The following is a 26,856-nucleotide window of genomic DNA, read 5'->3' as shown; positions in this document are numbered from 1 at the left end:
TTCTAAGCTAAAAGCAGACCTTTCTTTAGGCAACTTAATTCTCTCTCTGTGGCGAATTTTGAACACTTTGGAAGACAGTAGATAACCTTCAAGTTCAACTGAATGTTATTTTGGGGTTGGGAAAGTACTGAGTTTCCCTTCGTTACATCTCCAGCTAATCCAAGGTTGGTGACTTGACTCTTTTCGCTGCAGTGCTGTGACTAATCTCATAGTTTTGTTGTTTGTTAACATAATTATGTGCTTTTCTAAAAGTGGAAAGATACCAGGACATTTGCCTGATCCCTCCACAGTGGTTAGTGCACACTTTTAATGGCTAAAAAACCCTATTGATCAAAGTTCCCATGTTTAGAGCTGTTTTTGCCAAGGAATTTGGGACAGGCGTGAGCAGGGCAGAGAAATGGAAACTGTGATGCTCCGGGGGAGAACCTGTTAATTCCTGTTGTCAAAAGGGAATGTGGCTGCTTTGGAAGCCTTTGAAGTTAGAGAGAAAAGGTGAAATAATATTAATATGCAGATGTAAGGAGCCTACAGGGAAGGTTGCTGGCTGCGAGGGAAGAGAGGTTATGTGTTCACGGATCGCAGGAATGCAGTGTAGTACTTCCATTGATACATGCTGATAGTGGCTCTTTATTTTCAGCCCCTTGGGAATGATTATGTTACAATAACTTTGGGATTGTGAGGCTGCGACAGACCAGAAAAGGCATTTTTATTCCTTATCACCCATTTTTTTGAAATGGAGAGGTGCAGTATTTACTCTGGGGTTACTTTGAACTTTGGAGACTTGGAAAGTTGATCTCTTTTTTGGCTGCAGTCTGCTAGTCTTCAGCACCTTTTCAAAATAAGGATTTGGATTTCCTCTGAGGTTTCATCTGGAAAAGAGGTCACAAGGGGAGCATTTTGGAAGTGGTGACTGTCTAAGCCTGTGACATCTGTGATCCTTTTCTGGAAATCTGGTGGAATTTTACATCTTTTTTGTCTGCATGGGTCAGGCGCATGGTATTTATTGTGAGCAGTTTCTCTTGCTGCCTCTACTTGTCTGAAATGTCTGGAAGCAGTGATGACACTGCAGGTTGTTCGCGGGTGTTTGAACTTGGTGCCTGCGGGAAATGGAAAGGCAGGATTTTGCCAGGCCAGCTCTACGTGGACACAGCATGTGTAGGAGCCACTGCCGCTGGTGACTCATTCCTGGCAGGGTGGCTTATCATGGCTTCAGACTGACAGGGCAGGCTTGGATGGGATATCAGGAAAAAATCTTCTTCCCTGTTAGGGTAGTGAGGACCTGGCACAGGTTGCCCAGAGAAGCTGTGGCTGCCCCATCCTTGGAAGTGTTCAGGCAAGGTTGTACAGGGCTTGGAGCAGCCTGGGACAGTGGAAGGTGTCCCTGCCCATGGCAGGGGATTGGAATTAGAGGAACTTAGAGGTCCTTTTCAACTCAAACCATTTTGGCATTCTGTGATGGGGATGTTGCTCCTACTGTAGCTTATGGTTGTGAGAGGAAAGACCCTGAATACAAATTTTAAGAGTGCTTGAGGCCTTTTTAGGGATGGGGGACAGTGTTAGGTGGTATTTGGTGCTCTGTCAGATGCCCTTGATGCGGAAGTGGTGGTATCTGTGAAGAACGTCCTTCTGGCTCTGGAAAAGCCCTCATAGCCAAGGCAGCACGTGGTGCAGAAGGGAAAATGCTTTTTCCTTGGAAGCTGATGGCTTCAGAAACATAAGGTCAGTGCTGAACTTGTTGCAAAAACATCCTCCTCCATTTAAATCTGGTGTGACATTTTTCTGAGCAATGTGGGTTTGGTGTCCTTGATTTGGGAAGAACAGACAGATTTTTCATAGCAAGAGGAAGAGTAAATGTTTTGCAAGGAATATTTTGCTTACTATCAAGGTCACGTATTTTCTTTCAGTTATGCAAGGCATGTGCTTAAAATGGGAATCTCCACTGGAGGACAGCTTTCAAATCGTGGAAAAGACATCCTTGAGGTTTATTGCTCACAATTTCCTGTCTCTTTGGGGGATCAAAAACAAACGTGTTTTGAAGAAAAGCTATTTTCTCTAAATCTCTCAGAGTGTTGAACTGTTCCCATCTGCCATGTGATATTATAGGCAGAGGCTTGACTTGATGTCAAAATTAAGCAGAAGAACTTGAGTTGGAGTTGAGGGATCAGGTATATATGAAGAAGCTGTTCTTTGCTCCATGGCTTCTCTGGTGCCACAAAGTTGAGAAACACCTGGAAAACCAATCTTTTTTTCTACATCTTTTCTTTCATTCACTTAATGGAAGTATGTAGCAAACAGTTTTCACCTGGTTCTTCTGGGGTTACTTTTCTTGCTCTGAAATAAATGGAACCCGCTTACAAGTTCTTTTTCCTTGTTCAGAACTTCTTCACTGTGACAGAGCAGAGCACAATGGCTCCTGGAAAAGGGAGCATGTGTTCCTGCTGCTCACAGCTGCATCCTGGCCAAAGTTTGCCCAGTGCTCTGTGTTGGAGGATTGGGGAAGGAGGAGATGGATCTCTCTGTACAGTACCTTGGTTTAACTTAGGCTTTAAAAGAAACTTGGAACTGGGAGGCAGGAGAAGTTGGGGAATTTAATTTCCCTGAAAATCACCTGTGCATTTCTTAACATAATATTCCTGTCTTTTTTTTTTTTTTTTCCCCAAGTTCAATAGGCTTTAAGACAGGCTTTTGAGAAGAAATACAAAAATCTCTTCTTGGTGTGTGTCCACAAATAAATCAGTTACAATTCCCCAATCCAGAAGGGCTGAGCTGGATCCATGTGTGCCTTGACTTGTGTATTACACATTCTTAGAGAATTCCTTTCCATACTGCAGCTTCACTGCAGCTTTCAGTTCTTGAAGGTCTTTTCCAGCCTAGGTGATTCTGTGATTCAGTGCTGCCTCGTGCTTTCAGACTGCCCCTTACCTTTTTCACTGGGGTCATGGTTCTTTTCCTGGAGCCATGAAAATGTGCACCTCGCTCTGGAGAGTTTAGCTCAGTGGGTGAAATAATGTATGAGACACTTCATCAGCGAGCCTGATTTGCCTTAAAAAAAAAAGTAAAAGAAATCATGCTTCATTTGAATCAGCCAGTGGGGAACTTTAATTTAAATAATTGATTTAATCTGGCTATATAATTTTCATTATTTCCTTAAGGGAACTTCATTTGCCATAAATATTTCTTTCACCCTGAATCTGCTGCTCCACTTTGGTAGCGAAGTCACACTTTATAATACTTGGTGTAATTTAGTATTGTAATGTGCAGGTATCCAGCATCCTAAGTTTTGTGCATTAGATGGCCAAGTTCAGGTGTTCATGCTGGCACCTACCTGGAGATGGAGAGGACTTCCTTTTAGATTGTCTTTTTAAAATTCTATATGGATGAGAGTTAAAATTCCATTAAAAATATTCAAGGGGAAGGCTGTCTTTATTGGTATTGGTGCAACTATTTGGTGTTTGGGTTTTCTCCCCAGTTGAAATTCCTTTAGGAATTAAGGAAGCATTATCCGAGCTAATGAGCTAGCTGAGTTCCCTCTTCTCCTTAGATCTCATCTTCCCACCCCTTCTTTTTAGCTCAGAATTCTGAAGAAATAAACAACCTCTCCTGGTGTCACATCATATTTAATTTATTTAATGAGTTTAATAATTTGGTAACATAAACTGACTATAATATTCCCTCTGCCCTATAAAAGATGCCACTGAAAACACTGGATTAGTACATTTGTGTAGTCTGGGGTGAAATTATTAGTTTGTGATTGTCCTTTGGATTAAGCAATTTGATTTGCTTGAGTGTTTGGAATCAAACATGTACTTTCTGCTCTCTATTCATAGAATCTTGATGGAATGGTCTGGGCTGGAAGGGAACTTTAAGCTCTTTCACTTCCACCCTCTGCTATGGGCAGGAACACCTTCCACTAGACCAGGCAGCTCCAAGCCCTGTCCAACCTGGCCTTGGACACTTCCAGGGATGGGGCAGCCACAGCTTCTCTGGGCACCCTGTTTTCCTGTGAGAGAGTTGGTTATTGTCTATTGGGAGGTGGTGGGTGCTGACATCTTGTGTGCTCCCAGGATGTGGCAGGTGCTGGCTGGGCAGGAGCAGGATGGGCACGTCACGCTGCAGACAGAGGAGACACGTACGGTGTTACGTGAGCCGGGAGCAGCCCTGGCCACGGGTGCTGTCTTCAGGCAGAGTCTCTATTAATAGAGCTGAGAACCAGATGATTCCTGGTGTTACGTGACTGTGACTCTGGAGATTACAGGGAAGGTGTTTTGGGGTGTCAGGAAATCACCAGTATGGAATGTGCGTGTTTGCAAGGGAGCTGGGACTGCAAATACTGTAGTCTTGAAACTGAGAGATACAGTAATGGGAAAACATGCAGAAATACCATGGTGAGAGTTTGGATTTGAGGCACAAGTGATTAAACTCCCTTCAGGGCAGTGTAGAGCTATTTAGGACTCGGGAATGGAAGAAATGACTGTGCAGGGAGGGCAGAACATAAATGCTGGATGTAATTCCAAATAGGTACATCCATCCTTACTCATGCTTTAGTTTTTCCTTATTACCTGAATAATCTTATGATAAAACCAGGGCATCCTTCAAATTCGTGACATCTGAGGAACTGTGAATTCCTCTTCTGTGAGCAGTCATAGGTATTACCTGTCTGAGCAATGTGCTGATCAGCATCATTATTCCAGCACCAGATCTTGAATGTACAGCTTCTACACCTGCTATTCCTGTAAATTCCCTTTGGAAAGACCAGTGTAGCTTAGTGTGGAAAACTTCAAATTGTTTTAGAGTCACATTTCACAGGGAATAACTTGCTGAGTGCAACTTTGGCTCCCCTTAGTGCTGTCAAGTTTGTGCAGTGCCTCGTTACCTTATTTTACATCAGTCTTGTGCTTTGCTTGACTCCTGTGGGAATTGAGCAGGTCCAGGCGTAGGTAAGTGGCTGATGGGATAGTTCAGCACCTCTTTGGCCGTAATGTTGTTTCCCTTGCTGTTGTCGCAGATATAATCTGTGGTTAATCCCCCAAGTCTAAACCTGTGACTCCCCAGAGGACCTGAAGCCTTTTGTTGGTTTTGATTTGCAGCCTTATTATAGACAAATTAATGGCCCTGAGTGACAGCAGGGCAGCCAGAGACGAGAAGAAAATGAGTAATTAACATATATTGGGTATTACTGATTGCTTTTATGATTATCTGGATTTTAAGGTATTAGCTGGAAAAATAGCTCCTAATCCCTTATTAAAGATAAAAGGCAAGTCATTAAAAGTAGGAGGTTGTTTTCAGTCCTGAGAAGCTCTGGAAATATGTCTTGGCTCCAGCAGCAAACTAACCTTGAAAGCCTGTAATTCCAAGTTACTCAGCTTAGTTATTCTCCTCAGCAAGGGAATTTCTGAAGTTTCCCATGTGCTGGGAGGCGGAGGGGATGCTAGACAAAGCGACCCTTGTCATAGGAGCTGCGTGCTTGGCACCAGGACAGGGCCCTTTGAATATCCTCTGCATTAGCTGAGCCCAGCCCAGCTGCTTGGGCTGGGAACTCTCGACAGCTCCACAGAGAGGTTACCCCTCACTTCAGCTTTTTGTTGGAGGTGGATCTCCTGTATGAGGCTCCTGTCGCACCCCTTTGTGCCTCCCCCTCGCCCTTGTGGCCTAACTGGTTTTGGAGCTAACTGGTTTCATGGAATAATAAAAAAGGTCACAGAATGATTTGGGTTGGAAGGGACCTTTCAAAGTCATCTTGTTCCAACCATCTGCCATGGACAGGAATACTTTACACTAAACCTCATTGCTCAGAGCTCCATCCCGCCCATCCCCGAACATTTCCAGGGATGGTGCATCCACCACCTCTCTGTGCCAATGTCTTGCTGCTCTCTTGGTAAAAAATTTTGTGGCCATCTAACTGATTTTGTGGCCATTTAACTGGTTTCAGAGCCACCTGACTGGATTCACAGCCATCTAACTGGTTTCAGGGCCATCTACCTGGATTGATGGCCACCTAACTGGATTCATGGCTGTCTAACTGGTTTCATAGCTGTGCACTAGGCTGAGTCAGCAACACAGACCAGTCCAAGCCCAGAACCCTGATCCCAACAGGGAAGGGGGAATGAGAGGCTGAAGTGCTGGGAGCAGGAAGGCCATAAAGCTGGGGAAAGGTGACTTTTGGCTGTTGCTATTCTTAAACCCACCTGGAGCATGTGCAGGGTCAGAAGGAAAGCAGCAGCACCCCTTGCTGAGTTGCAATAATTAATCATTTGCAGAAACCTGCCACACACTGAGACTTTCTTAATAGTCAAATATTTTTTGTTTTAAAATGAGTACATTTCTTATTTCTGGATAATGGAATTTGAGTACCAGTAAAACCACAATTTTTTCAAATTTATTTCCTGTATTTTAACAGTTTTGTGTTTCAACACATGTTTATATTCTCCTACTATACTTTTAAAAAGCAATTTAAAATGCAGTGGGACCAATTAGAAAGAAATAAAGATAGCATTTAATGACTCTAAGGAGATCAGTGCTTGTAAAGAGATTTACATTGGAGGAAATGCTGTTCTGATGGAATACAGTTAGGAAAACACTGCTCATTTCTGTTTTGCGCTTTCAATCTTAAGTTGTTTAAAAGATTACCACTAGTATCTGGCTGATTTGTTCCCCTCTTATTTTTTTTTCACAGTTTTTTTTTTTTTTATTATGTCCTGGACAATGTTTCAGACCAGCTGGGTGCTCAGTGCTTTTGATGCCACTGCCAGGTTTTTGTGCTTGGGAAACGATTTAAAAAGTAGAGTTTGACTCCGTGTTGGGTTGTTCACAGTTGATTCCCTAAATGCAAAGGAACCAGTTCAGCTTTGGAGTAGTTTTGCTGTTTTCCTATTTGATCTTCCTTGTGGCTGTGCAGCCCTTGGTTTTTCCAAAGGATTTGTGAAGATCTTCTGATACAGAGTTGGTGTTTTGTTACTCTCCTTTCTTTTCTTTTTCTCTAGACCAGGATGCCAAGCAGATTGTTAAACCCAGCATGGGGTTTCCAGTCTCTCTTCATTACTAAAAGTTGCTCTGAAACCATGGCAAAGTGGTCACATTTACGCAGCAGATGGGATAGCTGGAGTGGAGATCATCTATCTGGGAAGCACACTAATGGAATAGAATAAATGAGGTTGGAAGGTGCTATCAGCAGGTCCAATCCTCTGCTCAGAGCAGGGCCAGCTTGGTAATTAAGTTATTAACATTAGTTTCTAAGTTATGATATCATGTCTGGAGCACTCTGTCCTTAGATGGAAGTGCAGTGGCACAGGGCCCCAGGGAGGCACACTTTTCCCACTCATGGAATCATCCTGATACCTTTGGATGCTCAGGACAGAGAATGCTTGGGTCTCCTGGGGCTCCCTTTAAGCACAGGCAGTACAACATTATTCTTGCTGAGCGCAAGGAATTGCATCTTCTCTCTCTCCTTTCCTGTGGTTTCATCCTCCCCTCACAGCATGAGGTGATCCTGTTGTATTCTCTTTGTCACATGTGTAGCAAAGGGGAGGATGTGACCCTGTGAAAGACACCACCCATCATATTGTGCCATTTTGGGGCTAGGCAGGGGTTGACCATTAGGAAGGTCAGTTATTATGCAAAAATCCCCCCCAGCACATTCCCTTTGGTCCCAGCCATCCCCAAACCGACCTCCTACTTATGTTTTCCTCACAGTTGTCTAATCGTTAACAAGCTGCTTAATGCACGACAAAAGACCAATTAACCCTAAAGCATTTAGTGAACTACATGTAAATTAGTTGTAAAATGTTGCTGTAAACATTAAATGTTAGGCAATTACATAAACCAATAATTGCTAAAGTTGCATTTAGAAGCTTAAAAGAAAAAAAAAAATCTGCTTAAGTAGCACTTCAGAGAGCTCTGCTAATGGTTTTGTTTTTAACTGCAGCCACCCCGGTCTGGGTAAGTCCCAGCAGGCTGGGGCAGCTTAGATTCCATTTGGTTTTAGTTGTGTAAGAAAAATAAAGGCATGGTAACCTTGTGCACCTTTGGAAACTGAAAAGAAAACCTCCAAAGGGCACAACCTGGAGTCTAGAAAGAAATGGTAGAACTATGGTAGATGGTATCCTGTTGGATACCAGTGCCAGGTGATTTTGTGGATTGATTATTATTTTCTTCAGATTCAGGCTGAATGAAACATTCCAGACCTGACTAAAACCTTGGGTCTGGACAGGGTTTGGTGAGGTTAGAGCACAAAGGGCCTGGCCCCTCATTGCTCTTGGGTTCTTTTCCATCTTCTCTTCCCTGTTCTGCAGGCACCTGCCTCCTCCCATGTTAAGCTTTGGAAGAGGCTAAGTGCCTCTGCACCCACCTGTGTGCTGGAGTTTCACATGAAGAGGCTGCTTTGCTTTTCTGCACAGTTTTAAATCCCCTTAATTGGCTGTCTCACTCTGAGGTGGTCTGGGTCACACACCGCTTCCTAAGCTCCTGCTGCTAATGGTCTTAAATAATTCATTTTCCTTGTATGCCTCATGTACTTATCCTCCAATTTTTAGTGGAATCTTTTATTTCTGGTAGTTTTACTGTGGCCTGGGCTTGTGTCAGACCCAGATGTTCCTAAATGGTGCAGTGAAGTGTGGCTTTGCCTCCTTATTCTGTGTGTTTGTGCTTTACTGCTGCTTTAGAGCCTCTTTGTTGTTTCGGTAAAAGTATCTCTCTGTGTGGCTCATGTTGCATTCCATAAGGAGTCACCAAATGTGTCTCTAGATACCAGATTTCTCATTTTTCAGTGAAAAAACAGGTGGGGTTTGTTTGAACTCGCTTTCTTCCTTCCTCAATTTTGGCAGTAGCCTTTTCTGGAGTATATTGATCTTAATTACAGTACATTCACTTACTGCAAACCAGCCCATGCTTAATTTTCCTGGATAAATCCATTGGATAATGGTCTTTTATTTTTCTTGCAGACAATTTTACTAGTATAGAAGATCCTGGTCATGTTCCTTTCCTGAAAGTGGAAATATTTTATATTAATGTTTCCTTGACTGAATTACAGAAATTTGCTTAAAGCTGTAAAACTACCATTCGGCATAGGTGAGACCCCAGCAAATCCACTGGCTTTTTCCACCATAATCATGTTCCCTAGAGGTTTGGTGCTCATGTAGGAGGTGGGGATGAGTCTGTGAAGCTCAGAGTTAAAAGGAGGCAGAAGCTTGAACTTCACTTGCTGTTGCAAGGGGAAACCAGTGAAGAGCAGGAGCTGCCCAAATGTCACCAGGCTTTTGAGAACAAGTTGAATCAGGAGTTTCTGGGAAGCTACTTGGAAGGAGTGTGCTGCTGGCAGCCTGGAGCTGAGCTGAGCTCCAGGTGGTTAATTTTTAAAGGCAGGGGTGAAACTGGTTATTGTGTCTTTGTCTCAATAGAGGCTTTCTACTCCCAAAATGCCACTGCAAGACCCTTTTTCTGAGCTGCCTTGACTTGACCCAGAGGGAAAAAGAAAATGCCTTCAGAGAGGTGATTTATCCACACAAAACTTTGCTTTGCCACGCTGCTAACTGATGGGGATAATTCCACTGAGATGGTCGTAACATCTCCAGGGATGCCAGGTGAGGGAAGTGACGTTTATCAGGGTTTAAAATACAGAATAAATGCAGGCACCCAAAAGGGCAGGTCTGTAGGAGTGGATCTACCCGATGGAGCTTGCTTTGCAGCAGCAGGGAAATGTGAGGAAAACCAGCACCCAGACATGAAACCAACTGGTTTTGTAACTGCCCTGCCAGGCCAAATCCTGGTGCTCTCCTAGTCAATGGAAGCATTGTCTGGATTCTGAGGCTGGCTTTGCAGCTTTTTAGATAAGCGGCTGTGAACCGTTCTGAGCCAAAAGGGCAGTATGTCACTGAATGAAGCTTTTCAGAAGGTGGTGGAAAAATAGACAAGCCTTTTTCAAAGCATCTCAAAGGAGGTTGGCACCTTCCTCCTCCTGCAGTTCAAAGTGAAGTGGCCTTCTGAGCTGGTTGGACCAGGTGATCCTTGAGGTCTCTCCAACCTGGTGTCCTACAGTTCTGTGGTTCTATGATAGGGCTTTTAGTGTGGAGGTAAATGTGGGGCAAGGGGGAATGGTTCCCCACTGACAGAGCACAGGGTTAGATGGGCTATAAGAAGAAATTCTTGCCTGTGAAGGTGGTGAGGCCCTGGTACAGGTTGCCCAGAGAAGCTGTGGCTGCCCCATCCCTGGAAGTGTCCAAGGCCAGGTTGGAAAAGGCTTGGAGCAACCTGAGCTAGTGCAAGGTGTCTCTGCCCATAGCAGGGGGTGGAATGAGATGATCTTTAAGTCCCTTCTGACCTAAGCCAGTCTGGGATTCCATGAAATACATATTTACACCGTAGCTTCCCTATCCTACATGGAGTTTGAAGCAGGACAGGTGATCAGGAAGAAATAACAACCTGCAGAACCCCCCAACATGTGTGTTTAGCTCTCGTGCACCAGTTGGTTTCTGCAAGGATGGTAAGGAATAATAATGCACGTTTCCCTCTGTGCCTGGAATGGATGAGGTGTTTGGCAACATCGAAAACAGAGGGGACAGAATGAAAAGAGCTGAAAGCAAAAAGTGTGGATGCCAGAAACATTCAGTACTCCTTGCAAAACTGCCTGGCAACAGAGGTGGGCTCCACTGTAGCCAGAGACACGGGACGAAGGGCTTGCCATGCACGGAAACTGTGGGAATAAATACAGAAAATCCTCACCCGCATGTGTGTAGCTTCCTCCCTCTGCGGGTGGGATCTGTCCTGCCAAGCCCCAGCTGAAGGAGACTTCCAGAAGTGCTGAAACAGTCAGGGCTGCTGTGGAGATTGATTGAACAGGACAAATAGACAGTGATGAATCCCTGCTTGTGAGAAGAGCTTAATAGGCAGAAAATTGGCTATTGCAGCCAGAGGGCTGGTTGGGAAGCACAGAGAGGGAAGTTTCCTCTTGTCATTGCATGGAAGCCTAAACTCGAGAGAAGAGCCCAGAGTTGTTATAGCTGTGTCCTTAAAAGTGTCCCTGTACCTTCCCTGTTACCTAAATGAGGTAAATGATCAGTGGTAAACTGAGTTGTATTTTGGCAGGAGGGCTTGTGGCTGATGCGAGGAAATGACACTGCTTACAGGACATCAAAGCAGCTTTAAAACCGTCTTTGGGGAGCAACATTTCAGTCTTGGAAAAGGAAATGATTTTTTTTTTTTTTTGTTCACCAGAGAAGCAGGAATTTTCCCTTGTGCTTAAGATGAGCAGTTGCTTTGTGGCCACGTAGTGCAGTGATGCTGACGGAGATACAGAAGGAGTTGTGTGTGTCATGGTGTGCTTACGATGTTTAAGGTACCAGAACAGGACTCAGCAGGATCCCAGAGAGGTGGACAGCACCAGTCTCTCCAGGAAGGAGACTGTGAAAACCACACTGCTTTAAAAATGGAAACAGAGAAAAGCCAAAGAATGAAAATTATGAGAATTAGGAAATGATTTTTTAACTCAGTTTTATACGGCAGTCACTGTGGGGCTGTTTCACTGGGGACTTGACTGTTGCGCAGATCCAATGGAGGTGTGATGCCAGACAGCATCCTGTATCTATGTGACAGCAGGAAATGTTCCAGAGCTTTGGAGAAAGCCAGGCTTTCTCTAGGTGCTGCTCTTTCTTTATTAAAGTCTTCTTGGCAACTGCTCAGGAATAGCTCCTTAAAAATGTGCTGTTGTAGCAGTTTGACACAACTGGAAGAACGATGGCTGACCTCCAGGACTGGTCCAAAAATACCTTTGTTATCCATATTTTGCAATGAATTGCTTGTGGTGTAGTATATATCAGGGTTTATAACCAGTATGGTTTGTCACAGGCTGTGACTAGGTGGTTCATAAAAATAAGAGTCAGAGGCATTGCTGCCTATAATGCAATTAAGAATGGCACTCAGAGAATCTAAGAAATTTTTAAAATGTGATATAGAAAGAAAACGAGGAAATTTGTCTATCAGTCTGGGAGCCAGTCACTGTTGATTAGCATCTAGCTGTGGCATACCCATGGAGAAATGCATGGTCCCCAGTTCCGCACCTTTGGAATCAGGAGAGCCTGGCATTGATGTGAGCAGGCAGAACCTCGCCTATATTGTTAATACATAAAATACTCAGTTTGGCTCAGCTTGCTAACTGTGTGTCTGTGGGAGGCTATCCATTCCCGCTTCCTTGGGATTCTGCAGCTGCCTCTGCTTCTGGCAGGTTATGTAGATATTATTGGTTTTGGCTGCAGCTGGAGAAAACAGGCAGTTTTTGAAGGCAGAGTCTCCCTCGAGGGGAAGAGTGTTGGAAAAAGCTCATCATTGGACTAGGGGTATAGCATGTGGTGGTATCTCCATCATAGCCATGTGGTTGGAATTGTCAGGCTGTCTTCTTTTATAGGAATTGCCTTTTAGGATAAGGATCACCAAATTTTCATGAGACAGTGCTGGGCTTGTCCACATTGCATCCATAGATGAGTTAATGTGAAACATTTTTGGAAGAAGGGTCCTTTTTCTCTCCCTGCATCTCCAAGGAATGTTTTAATGAAGTATCTGTAGGCACAGCACCAAAGACCAAGGGAACTGGGAATGCCCAGCAAAGCATTACATAAATGCTACCGTTCTTCTGGTGCTTGAGAGAACACAGTATTAGTAAGAATTTGTCTAATACTGAAGATTTTTTGCAGATCAAACACTTAATATATGCCACATGCTGCAGAGGAGCTTACAGCGAAACATGTACAATCATGCAGTCCAATAGTCCAGCAAAAAATGGATTATTCCAGAGGCAGTCAGTGCTGTTCCTTATGTCTGGAAAGGGGTACGATCAAGGGATGGGGTACATTTGCTCCAAAACTGATCAAGCACCTTGAATAGCATTCTCTGCACCCCACAGTCATGCAAGAAGTGACCTGGAGTGGGATCTGAGTAGTGTGGTGAGCATTCCCTCCCCACTGCCAAGTCCTGCCTGTGAAAAGGCTAATCTGCCTCACAGCCAGCCTGCCCCGGTGCGGGGTCAAAAAGTAATCGTTCATATGCAAAGAAGCAAAACAAGCAAAAGAGAAATTCTCACGCTTGCTTAGAGTGATTAGCTGGGGAGCAAATCAGCCAGGGCTGGTTCTGTGGGACCCTGGGAAAGGCCAGTGTGCAGCCTCAGAGCAGTGTTTTTGGTGCAGGCTTTCTGAAAGCAGGTGTCACATGTAAATCCATGTGCAAGAGGCACTTGGCTTCTTCGGTAGTGCTTGGGGATGCTGGTGCTTGGTGGAGCACTTAGGGAATCAGGAAATCAGTTCTCCCCTGGGTTGTTCTGCAGAAATTGGTGCTATCTGAAGTGATCGTTCTCCCTTCCATGATGGCAATAACAGTTCTTACCTTTAAAGGTGCAGGAGGAGCATGGAGGGTCTGTGTGCCATGCTCCAGAAATGCTGGACAGTATTGCTGGTAAAGCGGGAGAGCATCCCTTGTCTTATCCTGTGGCCTTGGCCCAGTGCGTTGGATGCTGCACAGGAACTGGCAGAGGTGTCCAAGGGGATTGTTTTCAGTGACTCCAGGTTTTAGGTGGGGTTCCATTCAGGTTTGTCTTTGGAGGAAGCTGGTAGGACTGTGGACCATCAAAGCCTCTCTGCTTGCCTTTAGCTGGTGTCTTGTGTCAACATTAACCCACAATTAAAATGGGTTTTGGTAATTGAGAATTTTGGAAAGGAAGTCAGCTGAAATGGAAAGGAAACAGCTTTAAATCTGTTACAGGTGTCTGCACAAGTGTGTCACTGCTCTGACTGCAGGTGGGTTTCACCTGAGCTTTGGCAGAGGGAGGGCAGTCCCAGAAAGGAATGGGAGTATGATCATGTCCTGTTTCAATAAGCCTGCTTGGGAAGCACGTTTGACAAACAACTTTCCTTGATACCAGTCCCACAGACTCTGGGGAGGGATTTGCACCAGGTGTCTCGGGGATTTCTGTCGCTGCTGATGCACTTGGGAGAAACAGGACTTTGTGCCTGATGGTCCCTTTGGCCTCGAATGGAGGAAGCAGTTGGCTGAGGTGCAGGTCCCCAGGGTCTTCAGAAGTGTAACAGCCAGCTGGAAAAGCAGGAGGAAAAGTGTACTGGTTGAGTGGAGAACAAGCTGTTTCACTTGTGCATCAACACAGATACCCCCTGTCCCCCATCCTGAGGCAGCATCCTACACCCACAGAACCAGGTTGAAACTGCTTTCTGCTCGCCACCAGCCAGGCCCGTGGCACTGAAGCAGGAGGTGACTTTAGGATAGAGGCCAATGCCACAAAGCCCCCCCCGGCATTTCCATGTGTGGCTTTCCCATTGCACCAGGCAGCAAGGGAGGGCTCCCACCAAAGCCATTGCTGGAACAGGGCTGGGAAGCTCCGCCATGCCTGATTTGAGGTTGTCATGCTACAGTGTGTCTCTCCCTATTTCTGAGCTCCCTGAGATTCCTCTCTGTTGATGGAGATTGATTTTTGCCTTTGGGAACCCGAGGGTATACATTGTGCTCAGAATTGGCCTGAGCTGAACTTGGAGAAACTGCTGATGTGTTTGTTCTCTTGTGCAAGTTATGGATTTTATAAGCTGTCTCATGGACCATGTGTGGCTGAATGGAACAGGAAAGGGAAGAGGGGGAAGTGAGAGATATAACCCATGGATGGCGTTTGCCTCTGTACCCACATTGTGTTGGAACATTATACTCTCTGCAATTAGTATCTTAATTCCTCTCCCATTCAGGGGAAAAATATAACACCAGCCATCTAAATCTGTGGCTTAGCCTTTTCTCTGCAGCAAATGTCTGCTGACCACGAGGTTGATTTCTCGGATGAGACAGCAAGGAAAACAGAATTGACCAGCCTGAGCTGCTCCTGGCATCAGCAGTGCTGGTTGGAGCTGCTCCTGAGCTGGACAGCGGAGGTGGAGGTGAAGGTGATGGCCAAGGCTGGGGCAGGCTGCCGAGGTGGTGCTCAAAGGTCGGGCAGGCAGGGCTGAGGGGTCACCCCCTGGGTTAATGACTCTCCAGCCCCTGAGCCTGGAGCTCAGCCTGCGCTGAGCACACAGGGTTCGCCCGGAGATTAGGATGAAAATATGTTCTCCTTGCTAAAGAGAGCACATAAACAACCCATAAACGGCCCATTAACCCACAAAATTGCAATAAAGAACATGTGGTCAAGCGGGCATCAGGGACCTGTGACCCAGCAAATGCCTTAATGGGATTGTGAACCTTATCATAGGCCCTAAGTGCAGATAATGGGAAATTAGCAACAGGGAAAGGAAGAAAGCAAGAAAGAAGGGGTGACAGATGGCACCCAGGTTCAGTGAGCAATATGTTGTGGAATGATCACATTATGGGTGGGAATATCAGGGTAACACTTCCATATAAATAAATAAAACCACTTCAAAATGACTCAGGAGAGAGTTTTCACATTGGCTTCACTGGATGCCTTCACCAGCTCAAGAAGCTCTGCAGTCCCTTCTCTGACAGCCTCTTCCAAACATCAGCCACTTCTGTGCTCCACCTTGCTTTTTGAAGCAATAAGACAGACATATATTTTATATGTTTTCTAGCTCTGATATTCAAATTCTGTTTGAATGTAAAAATATATTGAGATTCATTGGTGTAGGTTGAGGGAGGGGACAATGGAACGTGCATAGTATGGGTGAATACTCTGGCATCTCATTCTAGCCACCATTCAGTCTTGCCTTGGACACTCGCAGGGAGGAGGCAGCCACAGCTTCTCTGGGCAACCTGTGCCAGAGCTTCATCATTCTCACAGGGGAGAATTTCTTCCCAATATCCCATTTAACCGTGCCCTCTGTCAGTTTGAAGCCATTCTCCCTTGTTCTGTCACTCCAGGCCCTTGTCAGAAGTCCCTCTCCAACTCTCCTGAAGTCTGCAGGAAGTTAAATGCCTCGTGATGGGGAGGCTGCTTTAGCAGCTGGGCAAGGTCCTTGGGTCCCAGCAGATTCCAAGGGCATTCATGGTTACAAATACACTTGCAGTCAAAAAGGAATCTATATTACAGAAGCAAGATCAGTCTAACTGATGAAGTGAATTTGCATCAACCTTTGCTGAGTAATTCAGGAAGAAAGCTATGAAAGTTTATTTGAGGAAAAGAAAAAAGAGTAAAGGGCATGTTTTTTACTGGTTTCTTTTTTCCCATTCCAAATTGAGACTCTGTTTACCCTGTAAAAATCAATGCGGTTGGACACCTGGTGTAATTAATTATTTTGCAAGAGACAGCCAGCTGATCTTTTGAAAAGAAAGGAGTTTTTAGCAGAACTGTTCAAAGTTCATAGTCTGCTGTGTATCTCTAATGCTGATAAACATCCAGCAGAAAGGATGCCTGTGTTAAGATTTCACATGGTCACACCTGCGTTTTAAGGTGATATGCTCAGAAAAAGGCTGTAGACCCCAAGGAGCCCTCTAGCAAGGTGACTCTGGCGTCGTGGGCTCCAGATACCTTTAGGAGATGCCCTCAGGCCTTGGGATGGAGACAGTGATGCTCTCCGGTTTGAATTTTGAATCCTTAACCAGGAAAGGGTTTCTGTTCCTTTTTCTCGATCTTATAATGACAACTGACTTTGCTTGTGCTGTGTATTGAAAGTAGTTCTTTTGCCTAAACAGGCAGTCTTTTCCAACTGGGAGCAGTTGTTTTTTTCTCAGTGCATTGGTGCCTGACTAAATGCATTGGGTCGCATTCTTCATGTAAAGACGAGACTACCCTTCTGTTAAATGTTCCTGTGTTTTCCAGTGGTGGGCTGGGGAGGTTCCAGCCTGCCTTGCAGGCCAATGGCAGCCCAAACCTGGCTGGCAGCGAGGGAGGGGAAAGCCAGCAGTGGGATGCTGTGCCAGCAAGCCCCCAATTGGTTTGGCTGGAACTGGTTTTAGGTCATATAAAAAAGGGGGCAAAGGATCCGGGCTGCTCAGAGAGCAGCAGGTCCTCGGGCAGCGCCACAGAGCACATTGGTTCTGAGCTCCATAGTGCTTTTTTTTTTACAAGGGCTGCAAATTGCTGTAACATAGTTAAGGTCTGTAGGAAGAGACAAGTTTTCCTGAACTTTACTCCCAGCTTGAACTTGTAAGAAGTTCAGTGGGAGGCAAGGAAGGGGAGAGAGGGAGATAGAGGCACCCTCGCTCACGCCCCTGCGTCCGCAGCGACGAGGATGTCAGATGGCAAAGGCAGCCTGGAGAAACAGCTGAATGGCCTTGGGGAGCAGGGCAAGGAGAGGAGCCGCACGTCCCTGGTCATCTCGCAGGCCGTTAACCGCAGTATTTTCACCTCTGCAGTCTCCCCTGCCGCCGAGCGCATCCGCTTCATCCTCGGAGAGGAAGATGACAGCCCCGCGCCCCCGCAGCTCTTCACTGAGCTGGACGAACTTCTGGCTGTCGATGGACAGGAGATGGAGTGGAAGGAGACTGCAAGGTGGGTTGGTTTTCCTCTGCCCTGAAAGGGAAGGGCAGCCAGCAGCGCTTCCATGGGAAATTCGTACTTTAGCATTCCGTTTGGGCAATGTCTGTGCTGCCAGGATCGCATGGGGAAGCCACAGAAAGGAGCTTGTTTAGCTCAAATTGCCATTCTTTGGAATATGAGGGTTTGTTTAAATATTACAAAAGAAAAACTAGGAAAAAATAGAGAGCCAGAATGATTGGAATAGTTTGCCTGTGGAGAGAAAAGTACAGGCTCAGTAGTGCTTTGCGAAGGGTGACATGTCTCGGCCAGAATTGCCAGAAGTTGGTGCCTGAGTCAAAACCGCTTCAGTGCTATTGCCCCAAACTAGCTTTTGAGCCTGGTCCCACCTCACACCACAGACTGGGAAATTTTAGCTGTCCCTGTCCGAGTGAGTTACTGATGGAATTAATTTTAAATAGGGAAAAAAACTTCAAGGTATTTTCTTGTGAACTAATTTTTCAAGGTGCATGTTAAATGCTGGATGGGGTTGCTTGCTTTGAGTTCCTGGGTTGGGTTCTTTGATACTGCTGTTAGTTTGGTCAAAAAGCCATGACAAAAAAGCTGGGATGTTTTTGGGGTCTGGCTGCCACAAGTTACATGTAGTTTATATCTGAACATCACTGACCTATTCCCAATTGCCCTCACTGAGCCTGGGGGCTTTCATTTTGCTTTATGGTGGCTGGGATAAGCTCTTTTCCCACTTTCCACTCTTATGGGCACTGTCTTTGTTCAAAGTTTGTTTGAACCCTGTTTGGTTACTTTAATCTTCTTTACCTGTGATTTAATGAGCTGCTCCACCACCTACCCCTTTACCCCTTACCTTGCTTTATTTTGCTTCTCAGTCTCTTGGAGAGCTTATTTAATGACTTTCCACCTTTCCACCTTGTACTCTCTAGCTGCTGACTTGTTCCTCCTCTTTTTCTCCCTTTATTGCTCTTCTTCCCTCTTACCATGAGCTCAGTACTTCCTGGGTTTAGGTGTTTTTACATGTCTTTGGTAGAAGTGCTGCATTGAGCTGTGTGTGGGGCTCTCTCCAGGGTTCTTCTCCCAAATAGCACACCACAGGGTGAGAGGAAACAACCTCAAGTTGTGCCAGGGGAAGTTTAGGTCAGATACTAGGAAAAATTTCTTTACCCAAAGGGTTGTCTGGCCAGGGCAGTGGTGTAGTCCCCATCCCCCAAGGGATTTAACAGATGCATAGATATGATGCTTAGGCACATGGATTAGTGGTGCCTTGGCTTTGCTGGATTAATGTTTGGACTGGATGATCTTAGAGGACTTTCCCAACCTGAATGCACCCATGATTCTTTGTATAAATTACACAGAATGTAACAAAGCACCTTGTTGAAGTGCTATGTAATTCCCAAATTGGCCCAAATGCCTGCTTGCGGGCTGTTTTGTGGATAGTGATCTTACAAAGTGCCTGATTGTTCAGGATTTTTCCAGATATTCCTGAAATTACTCGATCTTGCACCACAGAATCTCCTGAGAGCTTCTGAATGTCTCCCAGTGCATCCAGAGCTGATTGGTGCTGGGCATAGGATCTGCCAGCTGTTCTGGGGTTGTTTTACATCTGCTGCTGCAGAACAGCTCCCCCACAACTGGGAAGTTGCATGAGCGGGTGCTGAACACAGGAAAAAGTGCGGGGCTATGCAGGTAGAAGAGGGAGAGGACAGAGGAGATGCTGTGGGGTTGATGCTTCCCCTGGCACCAGTGTAGAACTGCACAGCTCCCAGATGGGGAGAGCAACACTGCCTGCACACTGTTGCAGGGCTAAAGACTGCACTTGTATTTGAGAGAACAATCAAATTACCTTCCTCATCTCCCTCCCACTCTGTTCTGACATCTACACATTCCTCCTGTCTGTCTGCTGCACCTCACACACAACAGTCCTGTCAAAGCTGTGTTGATATTATCAGGTGTAAAAGGGTGAAGGATAAAACTATAATTCCTGGCACAGCTCATGTAACAAAAAAAGACCATAACAGAAGTTTAAAAAACCCCTATACACCATTCCACATTCCCTGTCATTCCTTCTCTCTGTAATCCCATCACCTTTCTGCCATCTCCCTGCCTTACAGGATGACAATCCCCGCACTCTGGTGGACATGTCTTGGTCCCCAGAGATATTTCACTGAGCCTCACAACAGGCTGGGGGCCTCCAGCTGTTGCAGGTCTTTTCCTTTTTCTGCTGCACTCTGTATCCTATGGCTACCTCTGGAACGCAGGCATTCCCGTGTTAGTGCAACCTGGTTGCTGTCCCTGCCCATGGCAGGAGCTTGGAAATAAGAGAGCTTTGAGGTCCCTCCCAACCCACACCATTCTCTACACAAATAGAGCAGGCATTAGTTCACCCAGGTTTGCAAGTTAATATTTGTTTTATTGTGTTGGGATTGTGGATTGTAGTGAGAAAAGTAAACAAAAAGCAAATATTGATAGTTGTGAGTAATCACTTTCCCTGGAAGGACAAACACTGGTAGTTTGCAGCCTTTCAGCTGTTACGGAGTAAATGTGACTCGGTCCCACATCACACAAAGCCCCTGAAGTGCACAGATTTGCATCCACCCAGGTCCCTCAGGTGTCCTAGGAAACACTTAGTTTTTGTGAACTAAAAGGACCGTATTAATTGGAGATGAAAATCAGTCTTTTAGTTTGAGTTAAAAAGCTGTTTTAAAAAAACAAAGTCTCAAAAACAGATTACTGCAATTGTGACGCATAATTGATTAATCCTCAACTAATACATTTTTCAGGATTAAAGATAATTTTACTTGCTGTTAATAATACTCTTTTGAACAAATTTATGGGCTTCCTTTACCTTTACGTGTGTGGGTTTTTCTCTTAATAATCCCTTTATATTAGTCACTGGAATTTTCATTTTCCACATATATTAAAACAGTGTCTCAAGAGGGGATTAAAAAGCATTTCTGCTTTGCCATTAGGAGATATTGAACCACCTTTTCCTGCACTCCCACTTTACATCAAAGCCATTGCTGTGTGCTGTAGTAAGGAAGAAGGCATAGGCCAGGTGAGATCCCCCAGCCCTGCACAGGAGCCATGTGCTCCACCCCACTGCCCATCCCTGCGTGCTCCAGGCTGGGCACAGCGGAGCCAAGGGCAGGGTCAAGGCTGCAGAGGAAGTGGGGATGGGCTGCAGCCCAGGGAGATGAAGCCTTCTGCTTCCCTGCTGTTGGGATGTCGTTTTAGGGGTATAAAGAGTGTTTTGCACAGACCAGAATTTAACCTTTGCTCTCACCTTCCATTAGAGATAAGTTTTCAGGATTTTTCTGATCTGCTCGGTTCAATCATTAAACAGTGGCTGGAGGGAAGGAATGAGTCCCTTAATTTGTGCCTTCTCCTTTGGTGGCTCACTTGTTCTCCACACCTTCAGACATGGCTGGATTGTGCTCCTCTCTTCCACCCTTTGCCACCCTGTGGGCATGGGACAGCAGTATTCCATGCTGCCTGAATCAGCAGTGGCTGATTGCGTATTTTATTGCCTGAATTGGAATCACTGGATCATTCAGGTTGGAAATGCCCTCTAAGACAATGGAGCCCAACAATTAACCCAGCACTGCCAAGGTAGTCTAGGACAAGTCGCCTTATTTCTAGAAATGCTGATTTATTTCTCTGCAAGGAGCCAACAGCCTTAACCTCATCTCATTGCTCTGCCCTCTCATAGGTGGATCAAGTTTGAGGAGAAGGTAGAACAAGGTGGGGAGCGATGGAGCAAACCACACGTGGCCACCTTGTCTCTGCACAGCCTGTTCGAGCTGAGGACATGCATAGAGAAGGGCTCCATCATGCTGGATATGGAGGCTTCTTCCCTCCCACAGGTGGTGGGTAAGTACACCTGCCTTGACTCTTTCCCTCATCCCCTCCCCGTGAATTTTTATTAACCCTGATACAATTTTATGGATGGTTTTAATGAAAAAGTGCTGCTTTTTAAATAAAAGAGGAAAAGAAAGAAAGAACAAGGAATAAGAGGGGAAAACTCGAAAGTAGCTGGAAAAGGATAACAGCTAGATGAAAAGAGTCCTTCTCAGTGCAGGAAGAATAGTAAAAGACACCAATTTAATTTGTGTTCACTATGGAAAAGGTGACAGTGCCATGTCTCTGGGGGTGGAGATGCCCGTCGGGTACCGTTCATGCAGAATGACTCAGGCCACAGACTGCTCTTGGGTGAGGTGTTCAGGTGCCCATTGAAGGCAGGTGGGGCTGTGTTTGGGATGGGATGCCCCCCCACCCCCAGCAAGGGAGAGGGGAGAGCAGCCCCAGCACCAACTGGTGCTCCATTCTGCGGAATGGGGAGGCAGGTTTTGTGCAGTCAGAATAGCTGTCGCCTCTGGTGACGCTCGGTGATATTGCAGAGAGCCAAATCATGCTTCCTGTGGCGTGTGAGAACTCACAGAAAATAAATTTTCGAAGTGAGCCATCCTGTGGAAGGACATTTAACCAAAATGGTGAGTTTAAGAGCCATGGGGAGGTCTAAAAGAGCAAAATTAAATACTTCCTCCGCCAAAACTCACTGCTTTGAATGATCATCTCAGAAAGCAAGGTCAAAATTGTCCTGGAATGGAGTTGTCCCATACACTGGTTAGTAAGACTTGGAATTACAAAAGCTGCCTCTGGTGTTAAATACAGAGTTTTGAACTTAGTTTTGCAAGTGCTTGTGGTGACATTTATCTTCTTTTGCTTTTGTGTCTGTGTATCTAAATGCACAGCTTTGCCAGGTTTAACAAAATAAACCTCCCAAGAGCTTCTCAAGTTTTCTGCTGAAGCTGAACCTGCTTCAGAAGCTGATGTCCATGGCCCAAAAGCTTAAACCCTCATACATTAAATTTCCTTTTGAAGTCCCTTTGAGATGTCACCTTCAATCTTCTTCTTCAACACCCAAATTAAATCTAATTCCTAGGAGATTAAATTACACATCAGTGGCTGCTGTTGCTGTGACACAGTGACACTGTCCTGAGCGGGCTGTTTTTGCTGGTCCAGACCCTTAATCAGACAGGTGGAGATATCCAGGACTGGATTTCCAGGATGATTTAATCATGATCACTTGGCTGGTGTCTGGTAGTGACACACAGGAAAGGAAAACTCCAAAGAAAAACTTTTTGTTGTTTGTGTTTTATCAGGAACAGGGAAGGGAAGATACCAGATAGAGAAGGATAAACTTGAATGAAGGTTCTGAAGGAAATACTCCAAAAATCACTAACCAAAAGCATGAGCAAGAAAAGCTTGTATTAAAATAACACTTAACTAAAGTCTACCTTTTGCCAAACATTTTGTGTAAGGGTAACTACGTGCATATACCCACCCTGTCTTAATTTGAGAGGAAGAACTAGGCTCTTCCTTAGAGATTTGAAGAGGCATTAATTCTTGGGCAGCACATAGAAGATGACTTTCTGACTCACTGAGTTAGCAAATGTGATGCGTGTCCTGCCTCCCCCTTCCCATAACTTTTATTATTAGCACAAATAAAAGTTACCAGCAGACAAATAAGAGCTGCCACTTGCCCTTGGGGGACAGCGCGTGAACTCAAGTCATCAGGGGAACGACATCATGCGAGATTTACTGCACAGGGGACATTCTTCATAAGTGTGGCCAGCCTTTTGCCTTTTTCCTCTGGGATAGGGGAGGAGAAAGGAGGGAATTGATGGGAAGTGAGCAGGCATTGAGGAGACTGGGAGCCTTTTTTCCTGGTGACTCCATGAAAGGTAAAGCCATATAACACATCCTGTGGTAACTGGAGCAAGTTCTGCCATTTGTAGTTGCCGTCACTTCAGTCCTGCAAGTGAATGATTTAATTAGTGGCACATCTCCAGGACTTCTTCCTATCTTTAGATTAGTTTTTACTGGTGGCCTGTGAGGTGAACTCAGGCTTTGTTGAATCTGATAGAAGTTTTTCTCTGTGATTTTTGGGAGCATAATGGAACTTGCAATAGAGTTATAGCATCTTCAGAGAAGTCCTGGCTCAGAGTGGATTCCATTTCTGATCTAAGAACCATCTTACCCTGGTATGTGAAATAGGCTCTGTGGCATGGAGGAGAATCTTCCCTTTTGTGGCAGAAGGGAATCTCAGTGCAATAGGTGTGTGTTAGTGGCTCATGCTGGATGGAAATGCTTATGTTCTGTTTCAAGAGGAATGTCTAAAAGAGATTTTCGTACAAATAAAACCTGTCTTTGAGATGGTAAGAAAGCCTTCAAAAAGACAGGGTGAAAACAATCCATCCTTCTCTCTCTGCTCACTCTGGAACCAATTTTGTGCTCTGTGGTTAATTTTGCTCTCCCCTCCCTCCCCCTTCCTGTGCCTGCCACAGAGATGATCGTTGACAATCAGATCGAGACGGGGCTGTTGAAACCCGAACTGAAGGACAAGGTCACCTACACCCTGCTCAGGAAGCACCGGCACCAGACCAAGAAATCCAACCTGCGCTCGCTGGCTGACATTGGAAAGACCGTCTCCAGTGCAAGTAGGATGTTTTCCAACCCCGATAATGGTAATGCAGAGGCTAACTGGCTATAGCCTTCTCTGTCACAGCCACCCACCCGCCCAGAACTAACTGCGTGGCCCTGACAATGCTTTTCTAACCCCGATGGGTGTAGTGAGACCGTGCTGATGACACATCAGCGGGGGCTCTGCAGGCTGCTTCAGTCGTGGCACGGCGCTCTAACCACATCTTCACTGGACTGACAGGGGCACAAGGGGCAAGCAGGAAGGCAGGAGTGTGCTCTTGCAACTGGCATCTAGGAGATGATTTAGGAGTAATGATAGGAAAGAGAGATTCACAAAAAACTCTGGTGGGGCCTGAACTTTAAAAGGCTGATCACCTGAAACATTTGGGCAGAGACAAAGCTTCTATGCACATTCCATGTCTGTAACAGACGGTGTTGGTGGCACTGTGAATCAAAACTGACCTGGCAGTAACATCTAGCTTGCATTTTATTGCTGTAAAAGCATTGTCCAGTGGGGTAAAGCTGATTTCCATCTTGCTTTATTCGTCCTAGAATAGCTTTATGGTGTGTGTCATGAATATGTCTCTTCTCTCTAGAAAAGGTGTAGTAGGTAGTACCATGTTGGTAGTGGTGTCCCTAAATACGTGTGTGTGTATGTGTGTGGATGCAGACAGCTACAGAGGCCTGGGCACGGACTCAGTGCTCACCCCTGGGTGGAGATTTGGGTTTTTTGCTCATGATAAAAAAAAAAAAAGGAGGAGTTTTAAGCCTCTTGTCATACCTTGGAGTTCTCTCAACTGTCTTCCATCTGGAAATTGGGCTAAAAGTTGCCACTTAAAAGTACCCAGAAATAAAAGCAAGTGAAGAAATTCTTCTTGCTCCACGGAAGGCCTCTTAGCTTGCTGTGTTTGGCGTCTAAAACTCACCCTAACGTTCCTCCCTAACCTGTTCTCACACTTCATTAATATTTCTGACCTTGGATCATCCTTTGCTTTTGCAACAGGAGTGCGTGTGCATGTAGAGACTGTTTATTGCTGTGGATGATGCCTCTTGTTGTGTATGAGTGCCTTGATAATGTGGCGATTGAGTGAGTAACGCAAAGGTGCAGTAATGCGAACCAAGGGAGTATTCTAGGTGAATATCCCTGCAGGAGTCCAGTGGAGCAGAGAGGGACTGGACTCTAGGGAGCACTATGAGGAAATTACAGCTCTGGGGAAGGGGCTTAGTGTGGCCGGATGAGTCCTAAAGCTGGAGGAGCCATGAGCAGGGACTCCCTCTGCTAGACCACATTGTTGCAAGCCCCAGCCAACCTGGCCTTGTTGGATGCCTTCTCGTGGTGTGCTCCCCCCAGTTTGGATGGAAGGCATCTGCTTTCCATTACCACCTCTGTGACTCCAGCTCTTTCTGGGCCTTTGATGGCCAGGTTTGTTGTGAGGAGCAGGATCCTGGCCTGTGGCCATTGTGTGTGGGAGGCTGAACACCAGATGGATACGTCTTTAACTCTTGGTGCTTGGGCACTTCAGTTGCCTTATGTAGGGGATGCCCTCAGTTCTCAGCTGCAAACCCTTTTCCTGCATGTAGGCAGAGCTTATTCTAGAAAGGGTTATGCTGACAAAGGGCATTCCTCACATTCTTACTCAGCCCCTGCTCATTTTTCATGGCTAAGGGCCTTTTTTACTTGGATTTTAAGTGATTTTAATTTCATTAGTTTCTTTCTCTTGTTTGAAGGGGCTGTGCAGGTCCTGGCTCAGTTGGACTGATTCTCCAGGAATTCTTTCCTGGTCTGACCATCAGCCACTCTTTTTATTTTGTTCTGTCTCTGTTGCCTCACCTGGGATATTTATGTGCTCCAAGAATGTATAACACTCTGATCCATGACAGTACAAGTGCATTGAGACTTTAGGGGGGTGAGGCTGACATGCAGAGGGAAATACCTCATGAATACTGTTACTGTTATTTATTATTTACACTTTGATGAGAAAGTAACTACAGAACGTATATGATCAGGTTATACCTTGGATTCAATGAGTACCTCACATGTACTTTAGACAGATAAAAATTTTGTGGGACTAACAGGAGTGCAGCTGTCTCTTAACATAGCTAATCACCATAATGACTGTGCCGCCAGCCCCAAGCACTCCTAAATTTCCATAGTGTTTCTTTCCAGGTAGGTGTTTGTTTTCATTTCAGTGTCACTGAAACTTCCATCCAATATTGGTGCTTCTACCAGGTCAAAGTATCCTCCTGCCTTCTGTACAACAGCTTCATAGGCTGGTGTAGCTGCCGCCCTGCTTGGCTGGCTCAGCAGGGTCACCTCCTGCAAGCCTGGGCAGCCTGCCCTTGAACACATTCAGGGGTGGCATCTATTTGTTAGATGACATTTGGAAATATTCCCTGGGCCATGGCTTGAAAAGATCCTGAGATGCCTCTATCTCACTTAGTTCAGAGCACTTAAATAACTGAAGTCTTAGGGGCTCCAAAATGTTCTTATTTCTGACTTCTGAGATGAATGAGCCCCATGCAGTTATCCCAAATGCATCTAGAAATTCAGGATTCTAAGAAAAAATTATGTAGTTCCCATCTCCTTGCCATAACTGATCCTGGAGCATCTCTATCCCTTCCCAGCCCTCTCTAGGGAATGGGGATAGCTCTGTGGTCCCTGGGAGCACAGTCATCCTCAGCCCCCATATTTCACGTCACTGCTCTGTTTGAAGGTAAGGTAGTGATCAGATGGGCAGAGTCACGGCCAAGGTGTGCTCTGACACGTGTTCTTTGCTGCATCATAGAGGTTGACGTGGGTCACACTGCGGCAGGATGTTTTCTCAGGAATCCCTTTGCTCTGGGAAAGGAATTGGGCAAAAGAGGGTAGTTCGTTGTGTGCCATGGATGGAGTAGAATGAATCACAGCCCTCCTTTGCTGTCTGTTCAGTAGGAAGAAGATGATTGCCAAAATTCTGGGCAGA

General features: G+C 45.5%; 1 protein-coding gene across 7 annotated transcripts in view; it reads left to right on the top strand.

Annotated features, from left to right (window-relative positions):
• The window catches only part of SLC4A4 (solute carrier family 4 member 4), a 128,304-nt gene that overhangs the window by 56,725 nt on the left and 44,723 nt on the right, over positions 1-26,856 (top strand). For 5 of the 7 annotated variants that reach the window (XM_085057728.1, XM_085057727.1, XM_085057732.1 and 2 more), the window contains exons 4-6: positions 17,278-17,413; positions 21,120-21,280; positions 23,758-23,937. In XM_085057728.1, the coding sequence (XP_084913854.1) occupies positions 17,278-17,413; positions 21,120-21,280; positions 23,758-23,937 (477 nt within the window). The remainder of the gene's footprint in view (positions 1-17,277; positions 17,414-21,119; positions 21,281-23,757; positions 23,938-26,856) is intronic. The other 2 variants (XM_085057729.1, XM_085057733.1) reach the window with 1 other exon arrangement.

This window comes from Lichenostomus cassidix, chromosome 4, assembly GCF_008360975.1.
Source record: "Lichenostomus cassidix isolate B80296 chromosome 4, HeHo_3.0, whole genome shotgun sequence".
NCBI lineage: Eukaryota > Metazoa > Chordata > Aves > Passeriformes > Meliphagidae > Lichenostomus > Lichenostomus cassidix.
The sequence above is the reverse complement of the archived record's forward strand: the minus strand, read 5'-3'. Positions and strand labels throughout refer to the sequence as shown.